We start from the raw sequence: 27409 nt of genomic DNA on the forward strand, positions 1-27409 counted from the left end.
TGATAGTTGAAACCAAACTGCACTGCCATCCCTTGAGCCTTTTTCATTACACCAAGAGCGCCATCTAGTGGGTTCAGCAAATACAACTGGTGCTTCATGAAGCTTCATTTGGCCATCACTATGAGCAAGCTCATGCTAAAGCTGAGTACACGCTACACAATATCAGCCCGATCATAGCCCAAGACAGCGACGTACAGTGTCAGCTCAGAATGTGAGCGACAATGAGTGTCGTACGTGATAATCGATTGTTTCATCTCGCGTAGCGTGTCATAAGCTATGTTTCCATCCAAAAGTTATTCGAATCATTGGGAAATGCGCATTAAAAGAAATATGAATCCTGTGCATTTCCATTAAATGTACGGACTTTGGTGAAAACTACGAACTCGTGTGAATTTCCGCAGACCTGGAAACAAAACAAGTCTCGCATTCTTCTTCTTCTACATTTTCTGGCGGTTGGCAAGCAGCTTGAAAATACATTACTGCCTTCCCGACCCGAAGTGTGGATATCACCATGGAGAGAGGTGCGCTACGTCAGACGTAATTAGAACATAATTGTTTCCATCCCCTGTTTTGCGAATCAACATTTTTTCGAATCAACCAAAACCTGGCTAAAGTGAGCGTATTTTAGTTTGTGCGAATCAGGGGACTTTAATTTGAATTTTGGCGTTTCCATCATAATTTTCCGATGCAATACTTCTAGATGCGCATGGCTATAGTCGACGACAACCGACATTTCAACGGAAAGTCTAACATGTTTGATTTTCTTTTTGTCGTTCGCAACTGCTCCTGTCACAGTTGTCACTTTAACCAATAGGAACACAGAGCGATCTGCTGCCATGGACAACTGTACGACAAAAACACCCCAGGGTTTTTGTTATTTCCTCTTGGGATGTTACCACACAGAGTAAAAAAGGAAAATGATGGCATGAAACAGGAGAAGCACTTTAGTAACATGCTGAGTACTGCCGTTAGCATCAAGCTAGCAAACAATGTTATTTCTTCATAATGGAGACGGACATAAAGTAAGAAACATTTGAAAGAGACTACATTATAAACGGGCCGTTATTTATTATTCCCTCTGTATTTTTATATTTTTACTTTTTATCCGCTCCTGTTTGCCTTAACAACGTTAATGCATCCTGCCGTCATTTCAAATTCAACACTCCTGTATCTGTTCAAATTAAAAGCCTTCATCATCCCTTCATTTTCTAAACAGGCTTTTATTGTGAAACATTTGCAGGAACTTCAGTGACTTCAGGAGGCTTCAGTGACTTGCATGTTTGCGTACGGTACTTCAAATGTAGCTCCTGCCATCTGGTGGCAATTTTTACGTTACTACAACATTCCAGCTGGCACATGAACCAGAGATGACTTGAAAATATTGAATGCAGAATTTAAAGATCTTTTTTGAATCCAGTGTATTAATGTGTCAATTTAAATGCCAAACAGATTAAAACATTTATAATAGCATTTCAGAAGGTCTATCGTAATTATATTGGCACAGTTGGGCCTCCGTACACGAGGACAGACAGCCTGTGACTTACAGCAGCATCAGTGTTGTGTTAATGAGCGATGATGTGACTGCTCTGCAGAGGAATATTGGCAGACACAAATCAATATCATCTTGTCTGGGATTATGCGAGTTAATCACTGGGCTTAGAGAAGTATTTGTTTTATTGAGAGCAGCTCTCAGTCTCTGCTCCTTTCACTAATGTTAATTGAAACGCTCCAGTCCTCCGGTCTTTTTCACTGGGAATCTTCACAGCTCCCACTGATGAGTGGTGACGCGGCAGGCTTCCAGTAAAATGTACACACTATTTGTCCTGTGGAGCTGTTCGGGAGGTAAGAGATCTTTAATCCCTCTGTTATAATCAGGGGACAAACTCAATATGAGAATGTCAGGGAGATTCATTCACTCCAGACACACAACATGTAACTTTGCTGAAGGACGATCAGTGCGCATGAAGCAGCAGCTGGGGCTCCAACAGCTGGGGGAGACATGATTTATGGGACATGTATTCTGACACCCTGAGACCTTCTTACCCAGTCCTGTTTGAGGTCAACTCTAAAGAAGTTCTTCAATAACTCAACTATGAACCGCACTGTGCCTTTTTATTGTTGCCAGGCAGCCACCCCATCAACGGCAGGCTCCTGAGTCAAAGTCCAGTGTTTGTTTGACCAGTTTATCTCCACCCCCACCGTCCCTCTACAGACTTTCTCGCTCTTTATACAATGACAGCTGCCCCCGGTGTGTATCATACCACCACAAAAGGTGCCTCTGCGCATCGGTATATGGTACTTTTGTATGATGGGCAGGACCACTTCTTCTTTACTTTACTTTATGTATTGAATGAAAAAAACTTAGAGACTTCATATTGGGCGGAACGACTTTGCACAAGTCTGAAAACGTACATCCCGATTAAATACTCCAGGGCAACTGAATGTTTATCTTGAAGTAAGGTATTTCCCTAACAGTCAGTTAAAGTTTAAGTCTTTAGAGGACAGATTTTAAATTTGTATTCCTGAGAGGAGTGACGCTGTAGCTTTCATTAGCATCTAACAATATTTAGATTACAAGTGAGATATTACAAACAGAGCCACCCCCAGACGGGCATCACTCCTGCTGGATGTGAAAACCCTGGGACAGTCCAAACACACCTTCTGTACGTTTCTCTCCATGCAGAGTAAGTGAAAGCATGTGGAGCTCCAGTCACACTGCGGCCACTTCCCTGCCATGTCCTGCTCCTCACACTGCTGACGTCAAACTACCTACTGAAGGTATGAAATGTGGTCGAGCTGCCATGTGGTTCAGGGAGCCTGGAAGTCTAACCAACTCACCTTCATGTTGCCTAGCCGTCTGGCTCGGTCAATGACCAGAAATTTCTTGATGAGGTCTCTGGGGGAAAAAGAAACAGTGAGTGAATCCAATGCTGTACAGTTGTCCTCTCTCTCTCTCTCTCTCTCACACACACACACAAGGAAAAACTGTCTGCTTCTCCCAGCACTGTCAAAATGACAAATGCATCCTAAGCAAAGGCAGCCTGACAGCCTGAGAGAGGTGGCGAGGGCTGCTGAACAGAGCTGTGTCCCTTTGACAATCTTTTAATTGAAGAAGGTAAGCACTTTTTTCGCAGACAGGAACTTTCCGAGTGTCTATATACTTGTGCACGGGATGTAGACATCCATGTGAGGGGAATGATGATGATTCACACGGGTCTTAAAATGGCAGAGTGTAGGCTTTCTGATGAAATGTGATAGCTGCTGACGAACAGAGATAAAGGTGCCGTATCTCACAGCCGACGAGCTCCTGACAGCCTCATAAATACAGTGGCTGGATGTTGACAAGTCAGCGATTCTTCAGTTTTTGTCTAAATCCTTCCTATGCTTAAAGACAGGCCTTTGGAGCGATATGTCACAGAGAAATATTTTAATCAGCTCCCGGGGAAAATATTTGTATTTATGCCTTTTTTCATGGATTTCATGACGGAGAATTCATTTGGAAACAAGACGTGAAGACGTGAGAGAGGCTACTAAACAACACAATAAGGCAACCCTTGATTTGTGGATCATTTCTCCACGTCAGGATGTTTGGTTTTCCTTTTCCCCTCAAAGCAACACTGATTAGTTTGTCATAAGACCAAGGGGTTCAATGGCTTTGGGTAATATAAAAGGAATTGCTCGTAATGATGAACCCACAGAGAACAATCCCCCGTCTTTAAGCTCATTGTTTTGGTTTCACGGCACATTTCCTGTAAGATCAAGTCTTGGCGCTCTCATCAGAAGCTACAGCAGCAAACAGCAGTGCACACAGAAAACTGAACAAGCACAACAGGCCACAATTTGCACTAAACAAACTAGCCTCTTTGCTAAAGCAAAATGATGATTAGAATTTCCACCCTGCGGTTGTAGGCCTCCACACAAGAGTCATATTTCTCTTGCAGTTTACATCCATGTCTGTGAAAACATGGATGCTTCACACACTTCTTCCCCCCGGCAGCACAGATGATCTTTACAATCAGCACGGTTTCAAGATGGACACCAAAGATGAGTGTCTGTTCCTGAGATATGACGTTGAGTAATGGACTGAAAAGTGTTTTTTATGCAGAACATAATGATGTCACGGTGAAGTTGAGCTTTGACCTATTGGATATAAAATGTCATCACTTCATTGTTCCATCCTGTTAGATATTTGTGTGAGATTTTATTATAGTAGTATAAATGTGAGAATTCCAAAACCAAAAACATGTTTTCTGAGGTCACACTGACCTTGACCTTTAATTACATCACGTTTATTCTTAGGTCCAAGTGGACGTTTGTGACAAATCTGCAGAAATTCCCTCAAGGTGTTTTTGAGATATCACATTTATGAGAGAGACTGATGCGAGGTTGCATTGACCTTGACCTTTGACCTTTAATTACAAAGTTCTCATCACGTTTATTCTTTAGTCCAAGTGGATGTTTGTGTCAAATCTGCAGAAATTCCCTCAAGGTGTTTTTGAGATATCACGTTTACGAGAATGAGACGGATGCAAGGTCACATTTACCTTGGCCTTTGACCTTTAATTACAAAATTCCTCATCATGTTTATTTTTTAGTCCAAGTGGACGTTTGTGTCAAATCTGCAGAAATTCCCTCAAGGTATCGCGTTTATGAGAATGAGAGGGATGCAAGGTCACATCTACCGTGACCTTTGACCACAAAAATCGAATCAGTTCATCACTGAGTCCAAGTGAACGTTTGTGCCAAATTTGAAGAAATACTCTCAAGATATTATTTTCACAAGAATGTGACAGACAAGGTCACAATGACCTTTACATTTGACCATCGAAATCTAATCAGTTCATCACTGAGTCTGAGTGAATGTTTGTGCCAAATTTGAAGAAATACCCTCAAGATATTATTTCATAATGACCTTTACATTTGACCAACCAAATCTAATCAGTTCATTGTTTCGTGTCAGAACTGAAGATATTCCCTCAAGGTGTTCAGAGATACCGCGTTCATGAGAAAGGGACAGATGGACGGACAGCTCGAAAACATACATGCCTCCGATTTGACACCATAGATCAAGTTCATGGATCAAATTAAGCTTACAGTTTTGCTGTAATACCAGATCGTTTTGTTACGGCTGCCATTGTGTCAAACAGATTCACCAGCCGGAGCATTTAGTGGTCCGATGTGGTGCAGTGCATTCTGGTAGTTTCTACCTCTTGGGCAAAATCCAATTCCACATCCCTTTTTCTCTGTTTTCTGTGGTCATGTAAAACCAATTTCGAAAGTAGTTGCATCTTTCTACTGCAGAGACGGCCCAGTTTTAGAAAATCTTTCCTGCAGTGAAATACTTGTGTGTAGGGAAAGTGGAGCATTTACAGTAGCAGTTATCAGAGAGCAAAGCGGAGTCCAAAGGAGAGTAAAGACTGGACTCTAGTGGAATGATGATGCTACTTTAGAAAAAGATAAATGTCACATGGCATGTTTTTTTTTTTGTTGCACTGTCCCGGAGTGGACAAAAAAATCAATTATTTCTGCTTTAACTTCACACAGAGCGGTTCCATTTTGATAACAGGAAGACATGGCGGAGGTGCAGAGGGTGTAAGGTCAGGTGAACACAATGTCAACATGTCCATAGCACCTAACTATTTTAGTGACTAATGACCAGACTTTTCCTTCTGGGGTCACCCTAGGACAGCTCTATAGTCTTTCTGCTGGTTTCTGCTCGACAGCAGCTGCTCCTGGAGTCACAGCAGTCTGCTTGCAGTCCTCTGCAAGGCCTTTCACTCCTTGATGGATGGGAGCGTGTGACACGGAACTGTGTAAGAGTGATATAAATGGTGGAAATATTAAAAATCCTGCTGTCTGCCGGCCGCAAGATAGATGGCTTAACAGTGGGAAGCTGCGGGTTCTCTGAATTATCAGGGGAAGCAGTGTGTGTCTGGCCTCTCCGGGGCCACTGTGTCAGGACTGATTGAGTGAATGTACACGCACTCACACACACACACACACACACTGATGTACACACCCAGAGTGCACTGAGCCTGTAATCTTGCACATTCCAGCACCCTCCAGCTGGTCTAATAGCTAGTGTGAGCTGCGGAGGGATCGGTCCAAATCAGCTGGGTGTGTCATTAGTGACTGCAGGTCCACCTGAAGCCCCTCTTTAGCTCCAGAAAGCTCGTTGACCTTCGTGTTAAAGGGGCGCTGCAGCACTTAGAGACCCCGTCTACAGCCAATATGGCCCCCACGTTCATTTGAAGTATTATGCTGAAATGGTCATTTGAATGGTGGGGGTCGGGTGGGGTGACCCTGGGTGGGAAGAGGATCACTTCCTGTCTGTCACAGCTCATGAACGTGTCCTGCTACAGGCCAGGTTTTAGTTACAGGTGTGACTAAAGAACTGGTCCCAGGTCCTCGGACATTCTTGAGTGCAAATATAATGATATATTATAAAAAAATCGATATACTGCCCACCCAGACACCACATAAAATGAACATCGCACAACATCTCGTGGCACGGTGCAGCGGTATGACGCCATACAGGGACTAAACTAAATGTTAAGTTCCAGTACATACAAAGACATTCAGGACACACACACATTCCTGGCTTGTGTAATCTTACTTGACGTAGAAATCCAGATGGCGTGGGAATTCCAGTTTTCCGGCCAGAATCTTCTGATAGATTCCAAATGGATTGTCATCAAAGAACGGCGGGTACCTGCGGAGAGAGGTACATGTCATCTGCAGCCTGCCCCTCTGAAGCCGCGCACACACTGTCACAGCGTGCTAACTCAATTTGTACTCGGCAAAAAACAGCATGATGCAAGGAGCAGGTAAGCTAGGTAAGAGCTTACATCGCCTCTCCAGTATCAGTTTGAACTAAATGGTGAGTGAACAGATGGAGAGGTCACCATTTAGAGTGTGTGTGTGTGTGTGTGTGTGTGTGTGTGTGTGTGTGTGTGTGTGTGTGTGATAACTTTGCGCTGTAGACAGAGCAGCCTTTGTTCACAGTTATGATGATGATTCTGTTTGTATTCCTACCACCCACAGGCCTTCTGCTGCTGCTGCACTCCGCTGAACGCTTTCCCAGCTCTCCTGTTCTTCCCTCTGCTCCGGCCTGGACAAGTCATTACCCACAAATTACATAATGGGACCAGCCTCTAAACGCATTACGCACGGAGCAGACAGGCGAATAATCGCACCAGTTTGTCACACGCCGTTTGCCTTCCCAGTGCAAAGCCCCAGAGTCAGGAGACTGTGGGATGGGGGTGTCTGGGAGCCGGCTGTGCACCACAGACTCCACTCATGTTTTTTGTTTTTTTCTTTCCTCTAAACTGGTGCTGTCATAGATGAAGAATTTGGGTCACTGTGGTAAAATGGACGGAGAACAACATGATGTGATCATTTTCTGACCTAAATTTATGGTTTTAAAATGTTATATATGACATGTACATCACACAAAGAATGATCACCTCTGGATTTGTTATTAAATGTATGATAAAAGTTTTACTAATGACATCACAGTCTGTCGAAGAGGAACAACAACACTGTCTCTAGATCCTTTTACATTTCAATCCACAGTTTGAATGAAGTTGTGATAGCGCTGTGTAGATGAGACGAGACCATCAGGTAAAATTGCAAACACATTAATGTAATGAAAAGAGGCATGATGCACGGATTGCCATTCACACCTATGCAACTAGATGAGATGGTGTATCATCGCTATGCAACAACTTTCCGTACTTCTGTTCTGATTTGCAGCTTTTCAGATTTATTTTGTGGCTGAATATAATTTGTAGCTTCTTAAAATATGAATGAGGATAGTGATAGTGACAGTGAGATACTGGCTACAGCTGCATTTGTAGGAGTGATGAAACGCCGAAAACAGAAACAAAACGAGCATCAGACGGACTGTGTTTATAATTAATACGCCGCTATCATCAGTCAGTGAGAAGGTGTGTGTGGGCGGGGCATAAGCACACACAGCAAGCAGCAGCAGTGACCCACTGTCTGACACCGTCACACTGTGAGGATGGAAACAGAGGGCTCGGCAGGCAAACACACAATTTGCGGCCATTTTGACTTGACGAGCGGAATTCACGACAAGCCGACTGGCTGTGAAACAGGTGACGTACCTGTGATTTGACCAGCTGAGTTGCAGGTGACACCATCAGCCAGCTTAAGTCAAGTTCAGACCGGCCAGTTCCCACTGCTGCAACTTTTCTCTGCAACCCTCGAAAACGGTTTCGTCTCGTCATGAATCGTTGGTCTGAACTGGGCTTTATATCACGAGTGTTACGAACACTGCAGGAACTTGCTGCTACTTCCTGTTTCATGGTGCCTATCCAAAACAGACACTTACATGTAGAGATGTACCGATACCACTTTTTCCTTCCCGATACCGATTCCGATCCCTGACCCTTAGGTATCTAATGATACCGAGTACCGATCCGATACCAGCGTGTAAAATAAAAATGGATTGGATATGAACTGTTGTATGTCTCAACTCCTAAAACTCTATGTAAAATATTAAGAAATAAATACATAGTAGCAGAATGAATACCATAAAACTTTTTTATTATTATTATCCAGTGTTATCCAAGACATTATAAAGGCTACAGTAGAATGCTTTTTAAACTCCGTTTCAGTTTCGTTTGCCTGTAGCGTGCGTATGCGTAATGACGTGAGGCATTACGTGGTATCGGATTGGTCATAGGCTGTACTCGCCGATACTCAATACCACATTTTAGGCAGTATCGGAGGCATTTCCGATACTGGTATCGGTACAACTCTACTTCCATATTAACGCTTTTTACCCTTTCAAGATAATTTGAACCACATCTAAAACGGATTTTTAGACAAATCGTCTTTTCTTCTTCAAGCGTTGCAGGGAAGGATAAAGGTTAACATCAGGAATGTGGACGTTTGTGCAGAACAGCTCAGCTCATTTTGACAAAAAGAAATCAAAAGATGGAGAAATCATACTGGATAACATGTCTGTTGCAACAAGGAACGTGTAGTGACTTATTCATGTAGCTGAATTTAACTCATTTTCAGACTTCTTACAAACCAATTCAAGGAGTCTTCTCAGGTGTGATGTATGCTAAAAGGTACTATGGATGTTCGCCGTTAACTGTGTGCCCTCAGTCAAAAGTCTTCCAGCTCCGTGACAATCTGACATTGTGGGTGACGGGCTGGTGTAAGAGGAAAGAGCGTTTCTCCATCTTTAATCACTAGGCTGACGCTCCACTGAACTGAGGTGGACGAGGGCTGACTGGGGAACAAGGAGAACTGAGAGACGGGAAGGGGGTCAATTTAATTTGTATGCAGTCAGTCCTGAAAACTGAGGCTGAGAACAGACATGCTTTGATTAAAGTTCCAAAAATGGGATTCATTTTTGCATGAAAATGCTTTCTGATGCAGCTTATATAATGAAGATGGAAGTGACCCTGAGACAAACTCTCACACCACTGGGACTGAGTCACTTTGCTGCCTTGACTGAAGCAGGCCTTCGTCTGAGGAAGGGCAGATTGCAAGTGTGAGAGAAGTCAGATCTCATATACACAGCCACATGTTGCACTGCATGAACACACAGGATGATTGGTTTCGATTAGGAGCAGAAATCAGGCCCTGGAGGCAGGATTAAGGAGGGAAGAGCCATTCCTTTTTCTTCCACTCTCTTGGCTCCTCTCTTGGGGGCCCTGACCCTTCCCTGAATGTTTTTTCAACTTGCGCTTCACCCCAGAGGAGCATGATCGACCAAGGCCAACTTTTCAGAAGCAGCCGCTACATTCTTGGATCGGGACCTTTGACGAACAGCCGCACAATGCTGCGAGATGAAGAGAGCTCTTTGTGCGAGGGGTCTTAAAGTAGAGACCCTCGGCGGACTCACCTGGTGAGCGTCCGGTCTTCAAAGCCTGCCTTGATGAATGCTGGGAAAAGGTCACATTCTCTCTGCAAATTCAAAGCCACGTAGTTTGTCCTACCAGGGTATACAGAAGATGGATGCAGGGGCGGGGGGTAGGTGACCTTTCAGTAGGGCTGGAGGAAGGTGCTCCATACTTGTAGCACTTGAAAGCAAAATTACAAGCCAGCGCTCGTGTCGTGTTTCTATTAACGAACTGCTGTGTTATCGAATATCACCGGCTGTGTGCCTGAAACACGTCTCAGTCGATGTTAAAGTCAATCTCAACCTTCAGGCCTGTTCTCTTGGAATACCAACGAGGCGCAGACATTATTATTCACGGTGACTGACAGAGAACAAACCCGAGCTCTTTCTAAAGGGGATCAACGTCATTGTTCCCCATCGACGACAATGATTCCCATTCACAGATTAATTTGTCACAGCTTTGCGGTTACCAATAAGCACAAAATGAATGGATTTATGACACTGGGACAATAACGGCGGCGCGACTGATTGAATAATTCCTCTGTTCCGTGTACATGGGCTCCTTCGCCGCGCTGTTCTCTCGCTCTCTTTGTCTTGCGCAGGTGTTATGATGCATTGCATCACTGGTGTACAGGTGTTCGTGTTATTGTGTCCACCCTCTTTGTGTCTATTGAAATGTTTTGAGAGAGGATCTTCAAGTTTATTCCAGGCACGAATTGCTCAAAGCGTTCACTGTCTGGGATTTTTCACCTGAGTGTGTGTGAGTGTGTGTGAGAGGGAGGTTAGAGCAGACGTTTCTCTGATCTCTCACACAGGGCTAACTTCTCAGAGATGTTTTGCACAGCAGCAGATCTCACCCGTTATCCTCCACACAGCCACATTGTTCTACATTAACTGTGTCTTTACTTGTCAAAGTGAAACCCAGCTGCTGTTTTACAGAGGTGTCGACTTCACCTCAGCTGCTCTGGTGGAGGAGAGTGCCCCCTGGTGGTGAGTGTCGAGTATACCGCACACTGCAGCACTTACCCAGCAAGCATCTCAAAGACGAGGATGCCCAGAGCCCACCAGTCCACCGCTCGGCCGTGACCTTTGCTTTGGATGACTTCAGGAGCCAGGTACTCGGGAGTGCCGCACAGAGTCCACGTCCTGATCGCACAGAGAGGGACAGAAGATGTGGAAACACATTTAAAAACAGCCAAAGGTTAAATGTGTTATAGATAATGATCTGTGGGATGAGATCCTGCGGCTGAGGCTGTGACTCTGGACAAAATAGGACATTGTACTGATGAGAGGACACTTCTGCAGAAGTAGAAGAAACCATTGGAATCACTTGGGCTTCAATATAATATGGATTTACATGGATAAAAATTAGATAAATGTCTGTATTGGGGACAGAGGATATGAATCTCACACAATAGTTACTTAACCTCACATTTTTGTGCGTCTTTTTTGGTTTTCTGGACCAGTCTGGTGATGTAATGTTACGTGATGTTACGGTTTGTAAAACTGGAAAAATTTGAATAAAAACAAACAAACAAAAAAAAAAACAAATCTGGGTGTGTACTCACTGGATAAGGGTTGCAGCAATATGGGATTTTCACGGAGCCAAAAAATAGAAACAGAGGGGTTATTGTTGGTTGAATGTTTTGTCACTATAACTGAACCTCGAAACCAATTTTTTAATGCAAGTATGTGTAAAAAGTTTCCTCTCTGAAAACTTTTATACCGCAGTATACCTTAAAGTGGTATATCGCTGCAACACACATCCATGCTCTCTGCTCTCTTTCTCTTTAATCTTTTCTCCACCCTTACTGAAACAAGCACATTAAACAAGTTTCCAACACAAGTAACTTCAATGATCTTGTAAGATTTCGGTTTGGAACTAATCAGGGGCAGTGTAGTGTGGAGAAAAGTGAGGCTGATGACCGGGGGGCTCTTCAGAAGCCTAGAATTAAAAGTGTGGTTTGTTTGCAGTTTCTTGTTTGGAAGTAATTAGTGACTTTTGGGACGCCTCACGACGTTCCAACAGGAAGTCTAGCATATTTGATTTTCTTTTTGTTGTTCAGGATTTCTCCCGTCACAGCCGTCACTTTGACCAACAGAAACACAGAGCGATCTGCTGCCGTGGACAACTGTGCGACAACAACACCCCAGGGTTTTTGATATTTCCTCTAGGGATGTTACATTACAACAACATTTCGGCTGGCGCGTGAACAGACAGTAACTGAAATAATAGGACAAGTATAACCCGATGACATCACACACGTCGTAAAAGACGAACGGGAATAATTGGTGTGGACCATCTTGTAGTGCGTCACGTCTGTTGGCCAAGTCATGGCACAATTTTGTGATTCCACAATCGCGGATCTGCCACCGTTTGCACTTCGTAGATGGACCTGCACTTGTGTAGCACCTTTCTAGTCATTCAAACACTCAAAGAGCTTCTTTTTACACTACAAGTCACATTCACCCATTCATATAGCTACTCAGTTTTTAACACACACTGTTGGAACAGCCATCGGGAGCAATCTGGGGTTCAGTATCTTGATCAAGGATGCCTCAACATGTAGGCTGCAGGAGCCGGGGATCGAAGCACTGATTGGTGGACGACCCGCTCTACCTCTTAGCCATGTCAAGGAAGACCTTTTTTTGGTACCAGCTGAGAACCAGCTTTTCGGGTTCAGAAACAACTTAATTTGGGGTCGAGAATGCTCTGAACAGTTGAAAATTAGGTGCGGGAACTGAAGTGAAACCAGTTCCATGTTGGTGGAGACAACTTCGGACAAAGACAAGCAGGACATTCTCTCATTTGAGAAACTGGAGTCATGAAATGTTTGGCATTTTTTAACGAAACATTACTTGTAACACATTGTAAAACATTTGCTGACTAATGTTCAATCGACTAACCGTTTCAGCAGGCCAACGTGTCATTTTCTTTTCTAGTTCAGTGATATGTCTTTTGCTCTTTTGTTTTTAAGATACTGACAGGAACAAGTCCAGTTATCTCAGAACGACTTGTTAGGACAGGTCATTTGTAGACATGCATCACTACTGATAAAAGTAGGTTGTTCATATTAAGATGTAATGTTAGAACTTCCCTCCTACCTGTGTAAAAAATACTGCACATTGTTAGTTACCGTCAGCGTGTTGAGTGGCCCTCAGTGTGTGACAGGTGAGAAGCGATAGCCTCTGCTCATTACACACAGTGTGTAAACAGAGAGACTCCAGCTGCATGGGAAAGACAACACCCATGGGTAAAGTGATCTCCCGCCGCCACCTGACCCAGCTGTGTCATCTCTTATAGTACAATAAGGATATGTGTGGATACAGGAGTGATAGATGTGGAAGTGTCACTCAGGGTGGGCTGGAAGTGTAATAAGGGCGAGAGTCCAAATATAAGCTGTGGACAATGTGAAGCAGGAACAATAACAGGAAGTGTAAAGCAGATTATTTGCCTCTGGCTCTCCGTCGCGCTGGCTGACAGAGCAGCTGATTGACACTGTGTAACAAACATGCACAGTGTTCCCTGCGAAAGCCACTTGTCCTCTGATGAAGAGCACTTGGCCCGGCGCCAGCCTTTCATCGTCTGTCACCGATATCACCTGGGTAATGACCTCTTTCGGCCAGTTGCCATGGCGACGGTAATTTGTATGGAAATGATGTTGGTCCTGCCGGAGAATGGGGAGGCGAGTGATGTCGGGGGAATAAAGCGTCGGGGCTACGGAGGAGACGTGACCACGGTGGGAAAGGAGATGCGTGTTGTTGCTCGCCGGGGCGTCGTGTGTCATCGTGCGCGGCTTCATGTTTAGATGGGGGTGTCCGCCAGCAGGGGACACTGTGGCAGCACGGGGAGGAGCGGGGCTGTGATGGCGCTCCATCACGTCCTGAACATGGAAAAGTACAAAAGAGCTGGAGGCAATGAGGCAGTTGTCTTCCTATCCCAGGCAATTCTGCTGCCCTCCCTTTATATAAGTGGGTCACTTGCACATCAGAGAGGTATCTACTCCCCATCTGTTTTGCTCTCCCAGTCTGGGGGAAAATGTAATCTTACTCCATTATGTTTACATGTCAGCGGGGGTCAACGCAGCGCCGGGTGAAATGCTCGGGAGAAACACTGCAGTAGTGAGGCTGCAGTGCAGATATAAAGCCGTCTCTTCTCCTCTACGGAGCATCTTTTCAATTCTGCCGAGGTCGCCGGGAGGCCTCACTCACTGTATATCTAATTCAGACTAAATGACATCGGTTGGGGGAAGTTTGTCCTTCGGTGGCGGTGCCATGGGTGTTTTGGAATTGGGAGGATTCCCTCAAATTCCCTGAAGAAAATATGAGCTTTCAAGGACACTGTGCACACACAGGACATGAGCAAGATGGCTTTTCCTCATCCCCCTGCAGCCGAACACTGTATCTCCCTACAGTAGGTGAATGTCGACTCGGGATGTTCCTGGCGACTAATTTCCCTGTCGATAATTTCCACCACATTCACACCACACACACACACACACAAGCTAAATCTAAGTGTAGCTTCCTAAGCACCGCCTGAGAGGGAATGTACAGTACGAGCTCAGACATACAGTGAGGAGTGACAGCTGCTTTGTCATTCTCTTTCGACTGACAATCAATCAAGCATCAAACACCGCGAGCTGAGGGTGGAGTATCCCCGACTGTCATTCAGCAGCTGCCGCACACACTGCAGGGTGAAGTGAAGAAGAAGAAGGGAACTGTACCACAAAAACACGACTAAGTTTCTGTTTCATGTGCGCGAAAGATGCCACTGTGAGCCATCCAAAGCGCACTGGTCTGATTATGTCACCCGGAACACAGTAGCTAACGAAAAGCTTTCGGTCAACCGTTGGCTCTTAGTTCGTCCAGGTCACGGTAGTCATCAGTGCTATATTGTAGGCAACTGGACTTGCTTGAGTTTCTTGAAGACGTTTCGCCTCTCATCCAAGAAGCTTCTTCAGTTTTGACTGCTGCAGAGTCGCAGGCTTTAAACTCTGTGTAGGTGTGAACCCTTGCAGAGTCATTGAGGTCACATGTGAGTTGCTGACCCCGCGGCCATCTTGTGTGCTCTTAGGGTCAGATGGGTCCAGGTGAAAATGTGTGTGAAGTTGTCTGGGAAAGGATGGCAAGACTAGAGCCCATCTTAGATAGGAAGTGTGCAAATTTGCAGGAAAGCCCAATCAGTCTTTTTTCAGCATTGGCAGTATAAAAACAAAATCAAGGAGTGCAGCAAAATGCCGCCTACCTACTTTTGTTTATACAGAATTCGCCTTTTTTGGGGCAATGGGGGGCGTGAGCAAGTAACAAAACGTGTGACGTAAACAGTGACATGGGAGGGAAGCCGCGGCTGGTCAGTCCTTCGTGATTCTCTCGTAAGTCGGCCCGTTGCTCACCGTTCCTGACGGTTAATGGCCTCTTTGTTTGCGAGGACAAGGAGGGCGTGCAATTCCTTGTCTCCTCAGTTGCTCATCTTTACAGTGTCTGTCAGGTTTGTGTGTCCTTCTTGCTACTAGCTGCTCGCTAATTCCTGCTCTCAGCTGTTTCCTGTTTATCCACCGCCAGTGGCTCGCACGTGCGGCGTCATCAACAGCTCCTCCCGTTGGGGAAGGCCGCCTCGGTCTGTTTAAACTAAAAGGGTTCTGCCAATGTGTCTACCCTACGAGGCGGAAAATTGGGCACCACGGATCAACACGCCAATCCGGCTCTGTGTGTTTAAACGCTCGCAGCTTGCCGGCAAAACGGCCCAACATTCGCGGAAAATCTGGCAGTGTAAAAGGGGCTTAAATGGTGCCGTCGGCCACCTCCTGTTTTACAATGGTCATTCCAGCTTGACGTAGATGGCTTCTTTCACGCCTCTTTCAAACCACCTTTCTTTGGCCAAGATGTGAACCTTGTTGTCTTCGAAGGAGTGTCCCTTCTTCTTCAGATGATGTCCTTAGGGTGGACAAGCTTCTGCCTCAGGGTGTTACTGGGTCTGAAGTGCACAGGGATGTGGTGTTTGTTGAAGATCATCCTGAGTTTCTCAGATACTCCTGCGACATAAGGAATGATGATTCGTTTTTGTGTCTCTTCCTTTCCTCTTCTGTTCTGCGTTCACCTCACCTGCTCAGTGGTCTGGGTGGGTCGGGGTGTGTGTTTGTGACAGGTAGAGAGCCATAAGAGAGAGCTAGAGAACCAAACACCAAAGCGAGCCTCATGCCGGGGGGCTTAAAAACTGACTGTGACAATTTATAACCAATGTTCAGGGTTGAGTAATTCTCTCCATCCAAAGTGGAACGAGTTGTAATTTTCCACAAAACTACCTGAAACTAAAACAGTAAAGTTGCATGTAAAAAAGAAACGTCTGATATGAGGTGAATTCAAATGTGTGCAAGAACATTGATTGGCATTGGTAGTAACAGGGTAAAGGTAGGTTTTAAAATACTGTCTTCCCTTTTTGCTGCATTCACTGTCAATTTGATTTGTTTCAGGTTTGTGGTTGCCAGAATGAATACTGATGTCGCTACTGTCACCTGTCAGAGAGCTTCTTAGCGAAGCCGAAGTCGGTCAGGCGGATGTGTCCTTCACTGTCCAGCAGGATGTTCTCGGGCTTCAGGTCGCGGTACACGATTTCTTTGGAGTGGAGGTACTCGATGGCGCAGACGATCTCGGAGGTATAGAAGAGGCCAGTGGCGTTGCTGAAGCGCCCGCGGCTGCGCAGGTAGCTGAACAGCTCGCCGCCTGCCACGTAATCCATCAGCATGTAGAGGAAGCGCTCGTCGTGGTGGGTCCAGAACCTTCGAAGTAAAAAGAACACAGGTCAAAAAACATGACAGTCTTTTAAATAAATGCTGAACACAGAGTAACATCTTCCTCAGCCCACAATTGTCCTGTGCGTCCATCGGAGGGCAGAAGTGTTAAAGTGCCCTCGGACGAGTTGAGGAAATCAGATAAAATAAGAGGCCGTATCAGTCTCAGACTCTTTTATCCCCCAGTGTGGTTTGCAGCAGTGTGCTACAACTATTTCAGCTGGAAGGGCACTTCAGAGGAATAAAAACAAGAGAGCACTGTCACTGATGAAGATGGAGGAGGCTCCAGTGTTTTCCATAAGTGCTGGCTGCTGGCCACAAAGACGATTACTGGCTCTTTCCTCCGCTGCCATTTTATCTCCACACTTCCTTTGGCTTTTTCTGCTTTCTGAGGCTGTAGTTACCTCCGTCTGCAATCACCTTTGATTCCAGATATACAATACTGCAACAGATAAACATGATATTTCTATGCCATACTTCACTTTTCTAAGAAGAAAATGGTGTGTTGATTAGACATTCAAGTGATTAGGGGTTTTCATACATTTGCATAGCTCACAGGTATGCTATTCTTGAATATATGAGGATTTCTATCTAAACTTTTTCAAACATATTTGATGCTATTTTCATGAATATAATGTTAAAATGATCCCTTTCTTGGGAATGTATGTTTTGCCATGAGCAAAGTTTGATTTTAAACACAGGACTGCAGATAATCAATCGTAAAACGGCATTTGATTCAAATTTTGAATGTTGCTGATCATTTTCTAATATTTTTTTGTACAGAAAGAATTCCTCTCAACTATTTATCTACTAACTATTTACCCAGGTAAACAGGGTAAAAATTTTCTTTTTTTTTTCTATAACAGGTTTTCTGAAATTGTAGGTTTAAGCATGCAAGTTTAAAATGGACTACTTTTCATACATATCCAGAACAAAAATCTGAACACTGGATCAAGTCAGGCTCAAAATTCTTGTTTGGTGGTTGTTGTCGTATAAGAGACAAAAGTTTTCACAAAGGGACTTATGGATATCGCTCTCTCTCTCACTCCATTAATCTCAAAATACTGTTAACAGCCATAATACCAATCCATTTTCACCATGTTTTTAGGAATAAAATGTTCTATACATCAGGCCATGAAGGATATATAAAAATAAGATATAAAATCAGCTAGGATGCCATAAGTCAAAGTGTTCCACTATTACTTGTGGTGTCCCACAAGGGTCTATTTTGGGACCTAAATGATTTATATTATAAATTAATGACATCTGTAAGGTTTCTGACTTAATGGAGTTCATTGAAATTGAAAATGTACAAATTCAAAGAGTGTATGAGATCAAGTCTTGGTTTTTTTTTTGGATATATGCTTCATATTATGTTAAATTTGGAATGTGTCTGTTAATTTTTTTTGCAATGAAAGTACAGTAGGATAACGTAAAAAAGGGGCAGGACATGATACGCTCTGCTTCCTCCTGTCCCCACTGTAAAACAAATGTATTTGGTTTTTTTTTTTTAATTTATTTTATTTTTATTGTATTTGTATGAACTATTTCATTTTATTAATGCATTTATTGTATTGTTTTCATTCGAGGAAAATAAAGATCAAATCAAATCATATAGATGACTAAACCCCTGTATATAAAAACTAAAACTACTGCCCCACAGTTGGATGCCTGTGTGCACCATAGAAATAATGGATGTAGTAACTGTGATGTAACCCATTGGCTCGTGGACCGGTGTTTTGAAGCCTCCAGTTTGGCAATTTGACCGTCACCATCTTGGATTTTTTGCAATTAGGCATGCAAATATTTGGACGAGAGGGTGGAGCTGGGGAGGAGCACACCCAACTACACCAGCAGCCTGACTGAACGCTGCACCCAGCTTGCCGTGCTAAATCGCCGCTAATAGGGCTGGGTATCGCCACTGATACTATGCTGTAAAGCCCTGTGAGGCAAACTGTGATTTGTGATATTGGGCTTTATAAATAAAATTGATTGAATTGACTGCGATTTCCCGATTTGATTTCCCGAAAAGTAAGCTAACAGTTACAGATAAAAGAGGAGCTTCTCAATAATACGGCCATTCATAACTAAGAGCCGTGGCTTGTTTACTACCGGCGAGATTAAAAGATCATTCTCCGATTTTACGAATTGATATAGAGTCATTCCAGTGAAGATCGATTTGAATCGAATGGATTTTTGTATTGTATGTTGTATTTTTACGTGTTTTGATTGGCTACCTCGGCCAAGTCTCTCTTGTAAAAGAGATTTTCAATTTCACTAGGACTTCCTGGTTAAATAAAGGTAAAATGAATGAATAAAATAAGCTCCATGATAACCTTATCTTCTGCTGTGTTGATTTGATGAATAACAGAATGATACTGTAGTGCAGACATGTATTTATAATTTTAACCAATGTGTCAGGGTGCACAAGCAGACACAGAACTTTGACCTTTCTTTATCAGAAATGTTCACCCAGTGGGCCGTGAGCCCTGCCTCCGCCTCCACCCGCCGTGTTTGTGGCTAAGACCAGGGAGCAGACTCACAGTCGGATGAGGAAAGGGTGGTTGACCTCTGCCAGCACCTCCTTCTCGTTGTGGACGTGCTGCTCTTGCTTCAGTCGGATCACGTCCGGGATCTTCATCTGCTTCAGGGCGTAGAAGGCCCTGCTCTTCTTGTCCTTGACCAGGAAGACTCGGCCAAAAGTCCCCGTGCCTGAGGTGGGGGGACACACAGGGAGGGGGGGAGGAGGGCTTGAGGATTAACCACCATGACAGGAATTCACAGCACACAGGGGAACTAGACCATGATAAATAACTGCTTATCTAACACTCTACATGTATTGATTGTGTTTGGTGCTGTGTTGCACTGCACTGATGTTCACACCTGTAATTTATCATAAATGCATGCAAGAAACATTCGGCAACGTCAGTCATCGGACAAACTGACGTGATGCTCTAAACACACACACACATACACAGACGTATATGGCTGTTACTACGATGAGTCTTTGAGATCACAGCGACCTTGACCTTTGACCATCAAATTCTAATCAGTGTATTCTTGAGTCCGAGTAGACGTTTGTGTCAAATTTGAGAAGTTCCCATGAAAGTGTTCTTGAGATTTCATTTTCACTAGATTGAGACACACAAGGTCATAGTGACCTTTATTTTGACCTTCTACCAACAAATTCAATCAGTTCAATCTTGAGTCTAAGTGGACATTTGTGCCAAATTTGAGAAAGTTCCCTTGAGATATTGCATTCACAAGAATAAGATAGATACAAGGTCACAGTGACCTTTGACCACCAAAATCTTCAAATTGAAAATTTTCAAAATGAATATCTTCCGGTTTTGGATTGTTGCTTGGATTAGGGATGTTCCTGGCTACTAATTTCCATGTCGATTAAACAGAAATTTTAATTAAGACCAGTCGACTAGTCTAAAAAAGGGAAAACACTCAGAAAACAGTCACAATTTATTGTTAAGTATTCAAAACATCTCAGATTTTAAATGCCGCTGAAGTACAAGACACTTTGCGCCGACATCACCTTGGGCTTGAAAAATTGTGATGGCCGTTTTGTCACTATTTTCTGACAATTTGTTAAGCAAACTACTAATCAATTAACCAAAATTAATAAGTAGAATTGCTACCCCTGAATCTGTTTGTGTTTATAGACAGTCTCATCTCAAGACTTAAATCTGGACTGGTTATAGTGGGACAGAGAGACTGAATGAACTGGTTACGAACTCAGACAATGACGTTGAGAACAACACCCTGTCTTGTTCTTCGTGAGTCAGTGTGCAGATAAGGACGTCAACAACCGCAGCGTTAGCACCACTGTATGCTTGTGTTGTAATACTATTAGACATATTTGTTGTCATATTCTCATCTGATTTTTTTTTAATGCTCAAACACAGATATTGGTATCAGCCTTAAAACTCCAGCATGCGTCAGTGATGAAATGGTGACAGGCTGTTATTATCAGTCTAAACCATGCATGGAAGAGCACTGACTTGCAGTAAACTGTCTGCCTCCGGGGCACAACATGAAAGTTTACTTTCACTTAAGTCTCTCCCTCTGTCTTTGACAAGTTGTGTCGTCGGTTGCATGTCTTTTGTGTACGTGTCAGTAATAGTCAGCGATGGCGAGGCAGTGGAGTGGGCAGTAACTGATGAAAATCCTGCAGGAGCAGGCGGAGTTGAGGCAGAATGACTCCACGTTGTGTGGCCTCGTATTGCCCTGGGTGCTGTGCTGCTGCTGCTGTTGTTGTTCTCTCCCTAAAAACCAGGAGAGGCATTTGGCATTTTATTCCCGCCGTGCTGATGAGCAGTGAGGGAGACAATAAATGGCTGATGACAATATGTGATACAACAGCCACTCTGAGTCAGACACCAAACTGCTGCAACTTCCAGACGAAATGCTGCGTAGTGCTGTCTCGTTCCTCTGCTCCACCAACAGTGAACCTTTGTCTCCCGCCTATTGGGGTTGCCATGGCAACAAAAACACAGGAGCACACCGCTGCTGTCGGGTGAAACCTCGTATCACCACTATGTCAAACTTTTTAAGGGATAAAGAAAAACAATCAGGATATCCTGATGGTTACATTTCAGACTTCTTCAGATCTCCTATATGGATATATTGTAAAAAGCCCCGGCTCAAACTTGGAACCCTCTTGTCCAGAGATGATGAGAATTATGTAAAATATTTGGGTCCAAAAAAAAAACAACAACAGATGAATATGACCTAAAGCTGGAGTTCCCCAACAAGAATGCACAAGTAGAAGAAGTCATGAGATAGGATGAACTGTCAACTCCACTGCCTCTGCATAACAATTGGTTAAACATTTCACCTTCACTGCACAAGGCCTGCATTGTTCCAGTGAACACACACATACCGGGGAGAGGAAAACAAAATGACGCCTGAGTGATGTCGTAAATCAAAGGGCTGCTTCAGAGTTGTCATCAGAAACCAAGCAGGGCCAAAGGCAACCGACAATTAGAACGCATTCACACTGGCACTATTTGGTTCACTTTAAACAAACCCCGGTCCGCTTCCACGGATAGTTCGGTCCGTTTGGAGTGGTGTGAACGCTCAATCGAACCAAACAAGCGAAGCCTGGTCCGCTTGAAAACTGAGGCCAATCGATGAGCTGGGTTTTCTTCTTCCTCATGCTTTTTGTCTTCCTGGTCTGTGATCGTTTCGGGCAATACCGTCTCCAAACGAGCAGCTGTTGTAAATGCGTGACTTTGTCCAGGTGGTTTGGTCCACTTTAAAAAAAGTGCAATGTGAAAGTGAACCAAACCAAATGAAGGTGTCCCCCGGAAACGGCCGGTTGATTTCAGAGAGTAACGTACTGTAACTGATATTTACCACCCTAGAAACTGGGTCATCCCTGACTCAACATCCACCTGCTCTGTTTCTGGGGCACGCAATTCTATGAGTCACAGCCTCACATGAAAAAGATCGACAACTCCCAAAACATCATGTTAAGGATAGGGATACCACTGACGAATTCATGTGCTCCGACTAAACTGCTGTTGGTGCCTTGGAGTGATATTCTCTGGGCCATACCGGTGACCGCAGCATGTGGCAGTAGCAAATAAATCTGGTGGCACTAGAGAGTTTCCTCATGATTTCAATGACAATTAAACAACAGCCTGCAGATAAAAAGCTTTAGTTGATTTGTTTTAGGCAGCAAATCCTTCTCATCAGACAAAATGGCAAATGGCAAATTGGATTTCTGCACGGGGCTCATAAGCTTGAAGCTCGCTCCCAACAGCACAGGATGAATGCCCTTCGCTGCTGCACACCTCCCTGACAGGCATTAAGCCCGGGCTTTGTTGCTCACATGTAGCTTAATGCATATTATTGAGCTCGATGTCTTTCATAAATACGCAGCATGAGATGATAAATCACAATGTATGTTCAATCTGCCTGCAGAATCAAACTATTACTATTAATGAAAAGGGTTTATGGGTGTGGTGTCATCACTCTGTGGTGTTTGCTATCAATTCATTCCCCATCTGGCCCTTTATGATCAGTCTGTACTGCCGTTACACTGTCAACTGTAAAACACAGCAGTGTGGCTGATGCAGGAGACTAAAGACTGCAGAAATGGGTCTGTGTTTTCATGCAGAGAAGTCATTTGGTTTGATTTATTATGGACTGATTTACTGTTTACTGCACCTGACTGACAAAAAATCATGTAACTGAGAGCAGCTGCAAGGTGCAAGAGGGGTTACAGTCATGTCAAGTTTGCACTTCCTGTCAATAAATTGACAAAGAGCATGGGCAAAGAGCATTTTTTTCAACTAGCTTTGGAGGTCTCAGTCAGCAGCATTTGGCAGGAAGTTCGTCAAAACAAAGATGGAAGCACTGGAGAAAGAAATCAGAAATGTGCCATCGATCTGAAAATCAAACGTCTGGACTTATTTGGGATTCTTCAACACGGAAGGAAAGAAAGACTTGGATATGACACGTGCAATTTGTAAGCAGTGTCATGTGAGAATAAAATACTATGGGAATACTACGAACATGAGGCCTCACCTCATACTCCACCATCTAGAGACAGGGTTAGCTGCTGACGGCCAAACTAACAATCAACCAACACTGGACACACTGAGCTCGACAAAACCACCATCCAAATGTGAGAGAGCTAAGAAAGTAACACAGTCCATCGTCTACTTCCTGTGCAAAAATCTGCATTCATACAGCTTTGTTGGAAACAAAGCCTTTTGTTACATGCTAAAAACAGTGGACCCCAGGTATGCGACTCCGTCCAAATGTTTTTTCACAGACGCAGCCGTACTCAAGCTCTACAAAGACGTGAAGCATGAAGTTTAGGGATCTTTGAGTACAGCAGGAAGGGTGGCGTTAACTTGTGACACCTGGACTTCAAGGGCACATCAACTAGAGCAGAACATGAAAGTCACACAAGAGCAAACACTGCTGGCCTGATATCTGATGTTAGCATCGAATTGTTTTTGGTATTCTATTGACTAAAGTATTGATGATTAAGGACGTGGCCTTGTATTGCGTGCAAGGCTTTCTCTTAGGACAAATGACTCTTATTCTTGAAATGAGGAGTCATAAATGGGAGTTCCGTGGGTAACTTCCTGTGCAATTCCATGATGAAGGTGTGACTCAAACATTTATCATTTGGACAAGTCAAACAGCCATGATTAACTCCCTGTAGGGCAGGTTGTAGCCTGAACATCGATGAACCTTGGTATGTGAACTAGCCAGTGTATACACCTCTGACTTCTGGAACATAACTTGAGCCTGTTTCTCAACAGTCATTATTGTTCAGGCTAATAACTAACCCATCAAGCTTTGACAGTAAATCTATGGATTGATAGTACAAATTGTGGCGGACCAACCCGAGCCAGCTTTGTATAAACAAAGTGTACAGAAAAGAGGAAAAGATAAGAGGATAAAGTAGGTCAGCCATGACTGGATGACATATTGATAAAGTGCTGATATCCTGATATGAGACTATCAGCTCAGATTTTTGCTAATGCAGCAGGGGTAGACGAAATCTGTATCATAAGCAGCTGTCACATTATCTCAATATCACCAAGCACAAAACACGATGTGTGAGTTCATCAGAGTATGACCCAGTTTCAGATCCTGTTCTTGACTCGACTGTTGACAAACTGGTTGGTCGAATGTCTGGTCACGTGTCACTGGTTGTTATAGTTTTTAGGATTCACACACTGTTGCCAAAAACTTTGATAAGAGTAGATTTAGGTCAGTAAGCAAGTCACAAAATACTCATGTACAAGGCTGGGAGTTATTAGAGCAGTGCAACACCAGAGTTTTTATACTGATGCCAAACTGACACATGAATATTTTCCATTTGATAGAATATTCCAAAGACTTTTGGGGAATTTCTACTGTGAGAGGTCTCCTCCTCTCCAAAACAAACAGACCTGGTGAAAACCAGTAAAAACACAGAATAAAGCAGTTTCACGTTTAAAATCTGTGTTTTTCCGACACCGCCTGTCGCAGAGGGGCTGCTAGCTACGCAGCCGATGCTAACTGGCGAGATGGGAATACATGAATGGCGTTATTTAGAGCAACACAACGAATCTCTAACACTAAAATACTGTATTGGTGTAAAACAGTTTGGCAGAGTAGTTCAGAATTTTGACCTCCCCTAAGTTTCTATTGGTCATTACACATAATATTCATAGAAGCGCATATTTTAAGACAATGTTACTTCTTCATAATGGAGACATAAAGTAAGAAAATTTAAAAATAGTGGCTTTTACTTCCCACAACTGCAGAGGGTTATATTTTACTTTTAATCCACTCCCGTTTGCAACATTTCAAACTAAACACTTCCGGTATCTGTAAATTAACAGCCCATTATAACTTTGGTTGAGAGAATCCCTTCATTTTCTAAAAAGGCTTTTATTGTGAAACATTTGCAGGAACTTGTTGTGGAGGATTCAGTGACTTGCATGTTTGCGTACGGTACTTCAAATGTAGCTCCTGCCATCTGGTGGTGCTTTTTACGTTGCTACAACAACATTTCGGCTGGCACATGAACGGACACAGCGACTGAATTAATAGTAATAAAAATAAAAATAGGACAAGCATAACCCGATGACATCACACACGTCATGAAAGACGAATGGGGATGATTGGAGTGTACTGTGTCATGTCTGTTGGCCAAGTCACAACACGACTTCATGACTCCACAATCGCCTAATGTGACATATACCCCTTTACACCATGCATTTACATGTGGTTTCTGTGATCGGATTGCAATCGAATTGACCACATAACAGTACAGACACTCGAAACGCATTGAGGATGGAAAGTTATCCGATCTGCCAAACCACTTCTGAAGGTGGTCAGTGCAAGTGTAAATGCAAATATGTGTCTCCAATCCACATGCAACAACTCCGCGGGGGAAAATTCGTAAGCACGGTGCGCCAGCTGGACACAGGAAGAAGGAAGAGGATAACAACAATAAGGATATGACGTTGTAGTCTGCTGCTGGAAATGTTTGCAGAAGCAGAAGAAGAGGAGGATGTGACGTCAGCGGAACGGAGCGTGATCGGAAAGCAAACAGATCTGGATGTGGACACCAGAGACGCATGTTAATACCAGGTATAAATGTAGCTATATGGTCAAGCCCTGTCCGATTGCGATCGCAAAAAACGCATGTTGATTCCAGGTGTAAACGGGGCCGTAGTGTCAGAACGAACAGTAGTGTTGTGTAGTGTGAACCAGGCATTACTGTGAATCCAAATAATCACAGAAATATGCTGGGTTTCATTTTTACAGTAACAGGCTGTGAAAAAACAATATGGATACTGTAAAATTACGGTGCATTCCTGGTGCCTGTGTTGCCAGTGTTGTACTGTATGACGAAATATACTGTATCTGTTTTACAGTAAAAGGTTGTAAAGTCATTTTACAGTATAAATACTGTGAAATTACAGTGTATTGCTGGTGTCTGTATTGCCAGGGTTTTGCTGTATATATATGACGAAATATACAGTGTCTCTGTTTTACAGTAAAAGGTTGTAAAGTCACTTTACAGTAGAACACTGTTAGAATACTGTGAAATGACAGTGTATTGCTCTTTACAGATCTGTACTGTAATTTTACAGTGAAATTACGGTTTCAACAGTCATTGCTGCAGTAACTACTGCCTATCCTGGAGTTTAGGAAGTGTGTGTAACACTGTGGCCATTTCAACAACAGTCCAGTACAGGGCATCAGTGTGTGTGTGTGTGTGTGTGTGTGTGTGACATGTCCTTGCATCTCACCAACTGTAGCAATGGTCTCCAGGTCATCAAGGCAATATATCCGGTTATTTGGTGACGCTTCTCCACCTGAACAGCTAGCGTTACTTCTGCTTTCCTTCAGGGAGTTGGTCTCAGTGTTGACTGGAACCTTTGCTTTGGAGGACGCCATTTTTCAATTTCGGAACGAGATGATTATTTGGGTTTGTAACAATCCAACGGGACGCATGCAGAGTTCATATCATACATCTCTGACCGCAGGGAGTTCAAGTTGGTCCATCTTCTTTGTCTGACGAGCCGTGGCAGCACCGCTTGTTCTCGGTTACAGTCGCCTTCTGGATGAGCAGCTGACGTTTATGTTATGTTGACTAGTTGAGTGGATTGACAGACAATAGGAGGTGAAGCCGCCGACACGATGAGACAAAGAAGCAGGTGACAGGTGCACTGTGCTGGCATGTAGCGTTAGCGACTCTGGTTAGCAGCTAACAGTCCATGGTGAGCTAAACGGGAGGTGCACCGCAGCACCGGGGAGCTGAAGGAGAAGCCCCGGGATAGAGTGTGTTAGTCCGGGATGAAAGCAGGATGTACAGCGGTGCTAACTCGATGAAGACTCTGCTTTTTCTGCCTCAACTTTACTGCTTATCTCCATTATTTACTCCGCTTCAGCGGCAGACCTCACCCAGCGGCAGCTCTTCCCTGTCCACATCAACCAGGAAGGGATACGGTGTCGGTGTCCGGATAATTTCCGGTCACGACTTTCAAAATAAAAGCTACTTTCCAGAGTGGCGACGTTCACTACACTAAGCAAAGCCCCCGAGAGAATGTCGTTGTTTTTCTAGAGTCAAATACCTATAATACTCAACATCATTGCTCTCACAAAGTAACAGAACACCTATTTTTATGTAAGTTACACATACATTTTGTGCTTAACCACACAACTTCCGGTATTCCTCACCTGACTGCTTGTAACTTGACAC

General features: G+C 43.8%; 1 protein-coding gene across 1 annotated transcript in view; it reads right to left on the reverse strand.

The window, feature by feature from the left end:
* Positions 1-27156, reverse strand: part of prkx (protein kinase X-linked) — a 29046-nt gene extending 1890 nt beyond the window's left edge. Inside the window, exons 1-6 of the mRNA XM_049569944.1 lie at positions 26457-27156; positions 19215-19383; positions 16396-16659; positions 10910-11029; positions 6617-6712; positions 2839-2896 (exon numbers count right to left, since the gene is read on the reverse strand). Coding sequence (XP_049425901.1) covers positions 2839-2896; positions 6617-6712; positions 10910-11029; positions 16396-16659; positions 19215-19383; positions 26457-26604 — 855 coding nt within the window. The 5' untranslated portion in view covers positions 26605-27156. The remainder of the gene's footprint in view (positions 1-2838; positions 2897-6616; positions 6713-10909; positions 11030-16395; positions 16660-19214; positions 19384-26456) is intronic.
* Between the last annotated feature and the right edge of the window lie 253 nt (positions 27157-27409).

The sequence above is a fragment of the Epinephelus fuscoguttatus genome, linkage group LG24, assembly GCF_011397635.1.
Source record: "Epinephelus fuscoguttatus linkage group LG24, E.fuscoguttatus.final_Chr_v1".
NCBI classification, from domain to species: Eukaryota; Metazoa; Chordata; class Actinopteri; order Perciformes; family Serranidae; genus Epinephelus; species Epinephelus fuscoguttatus.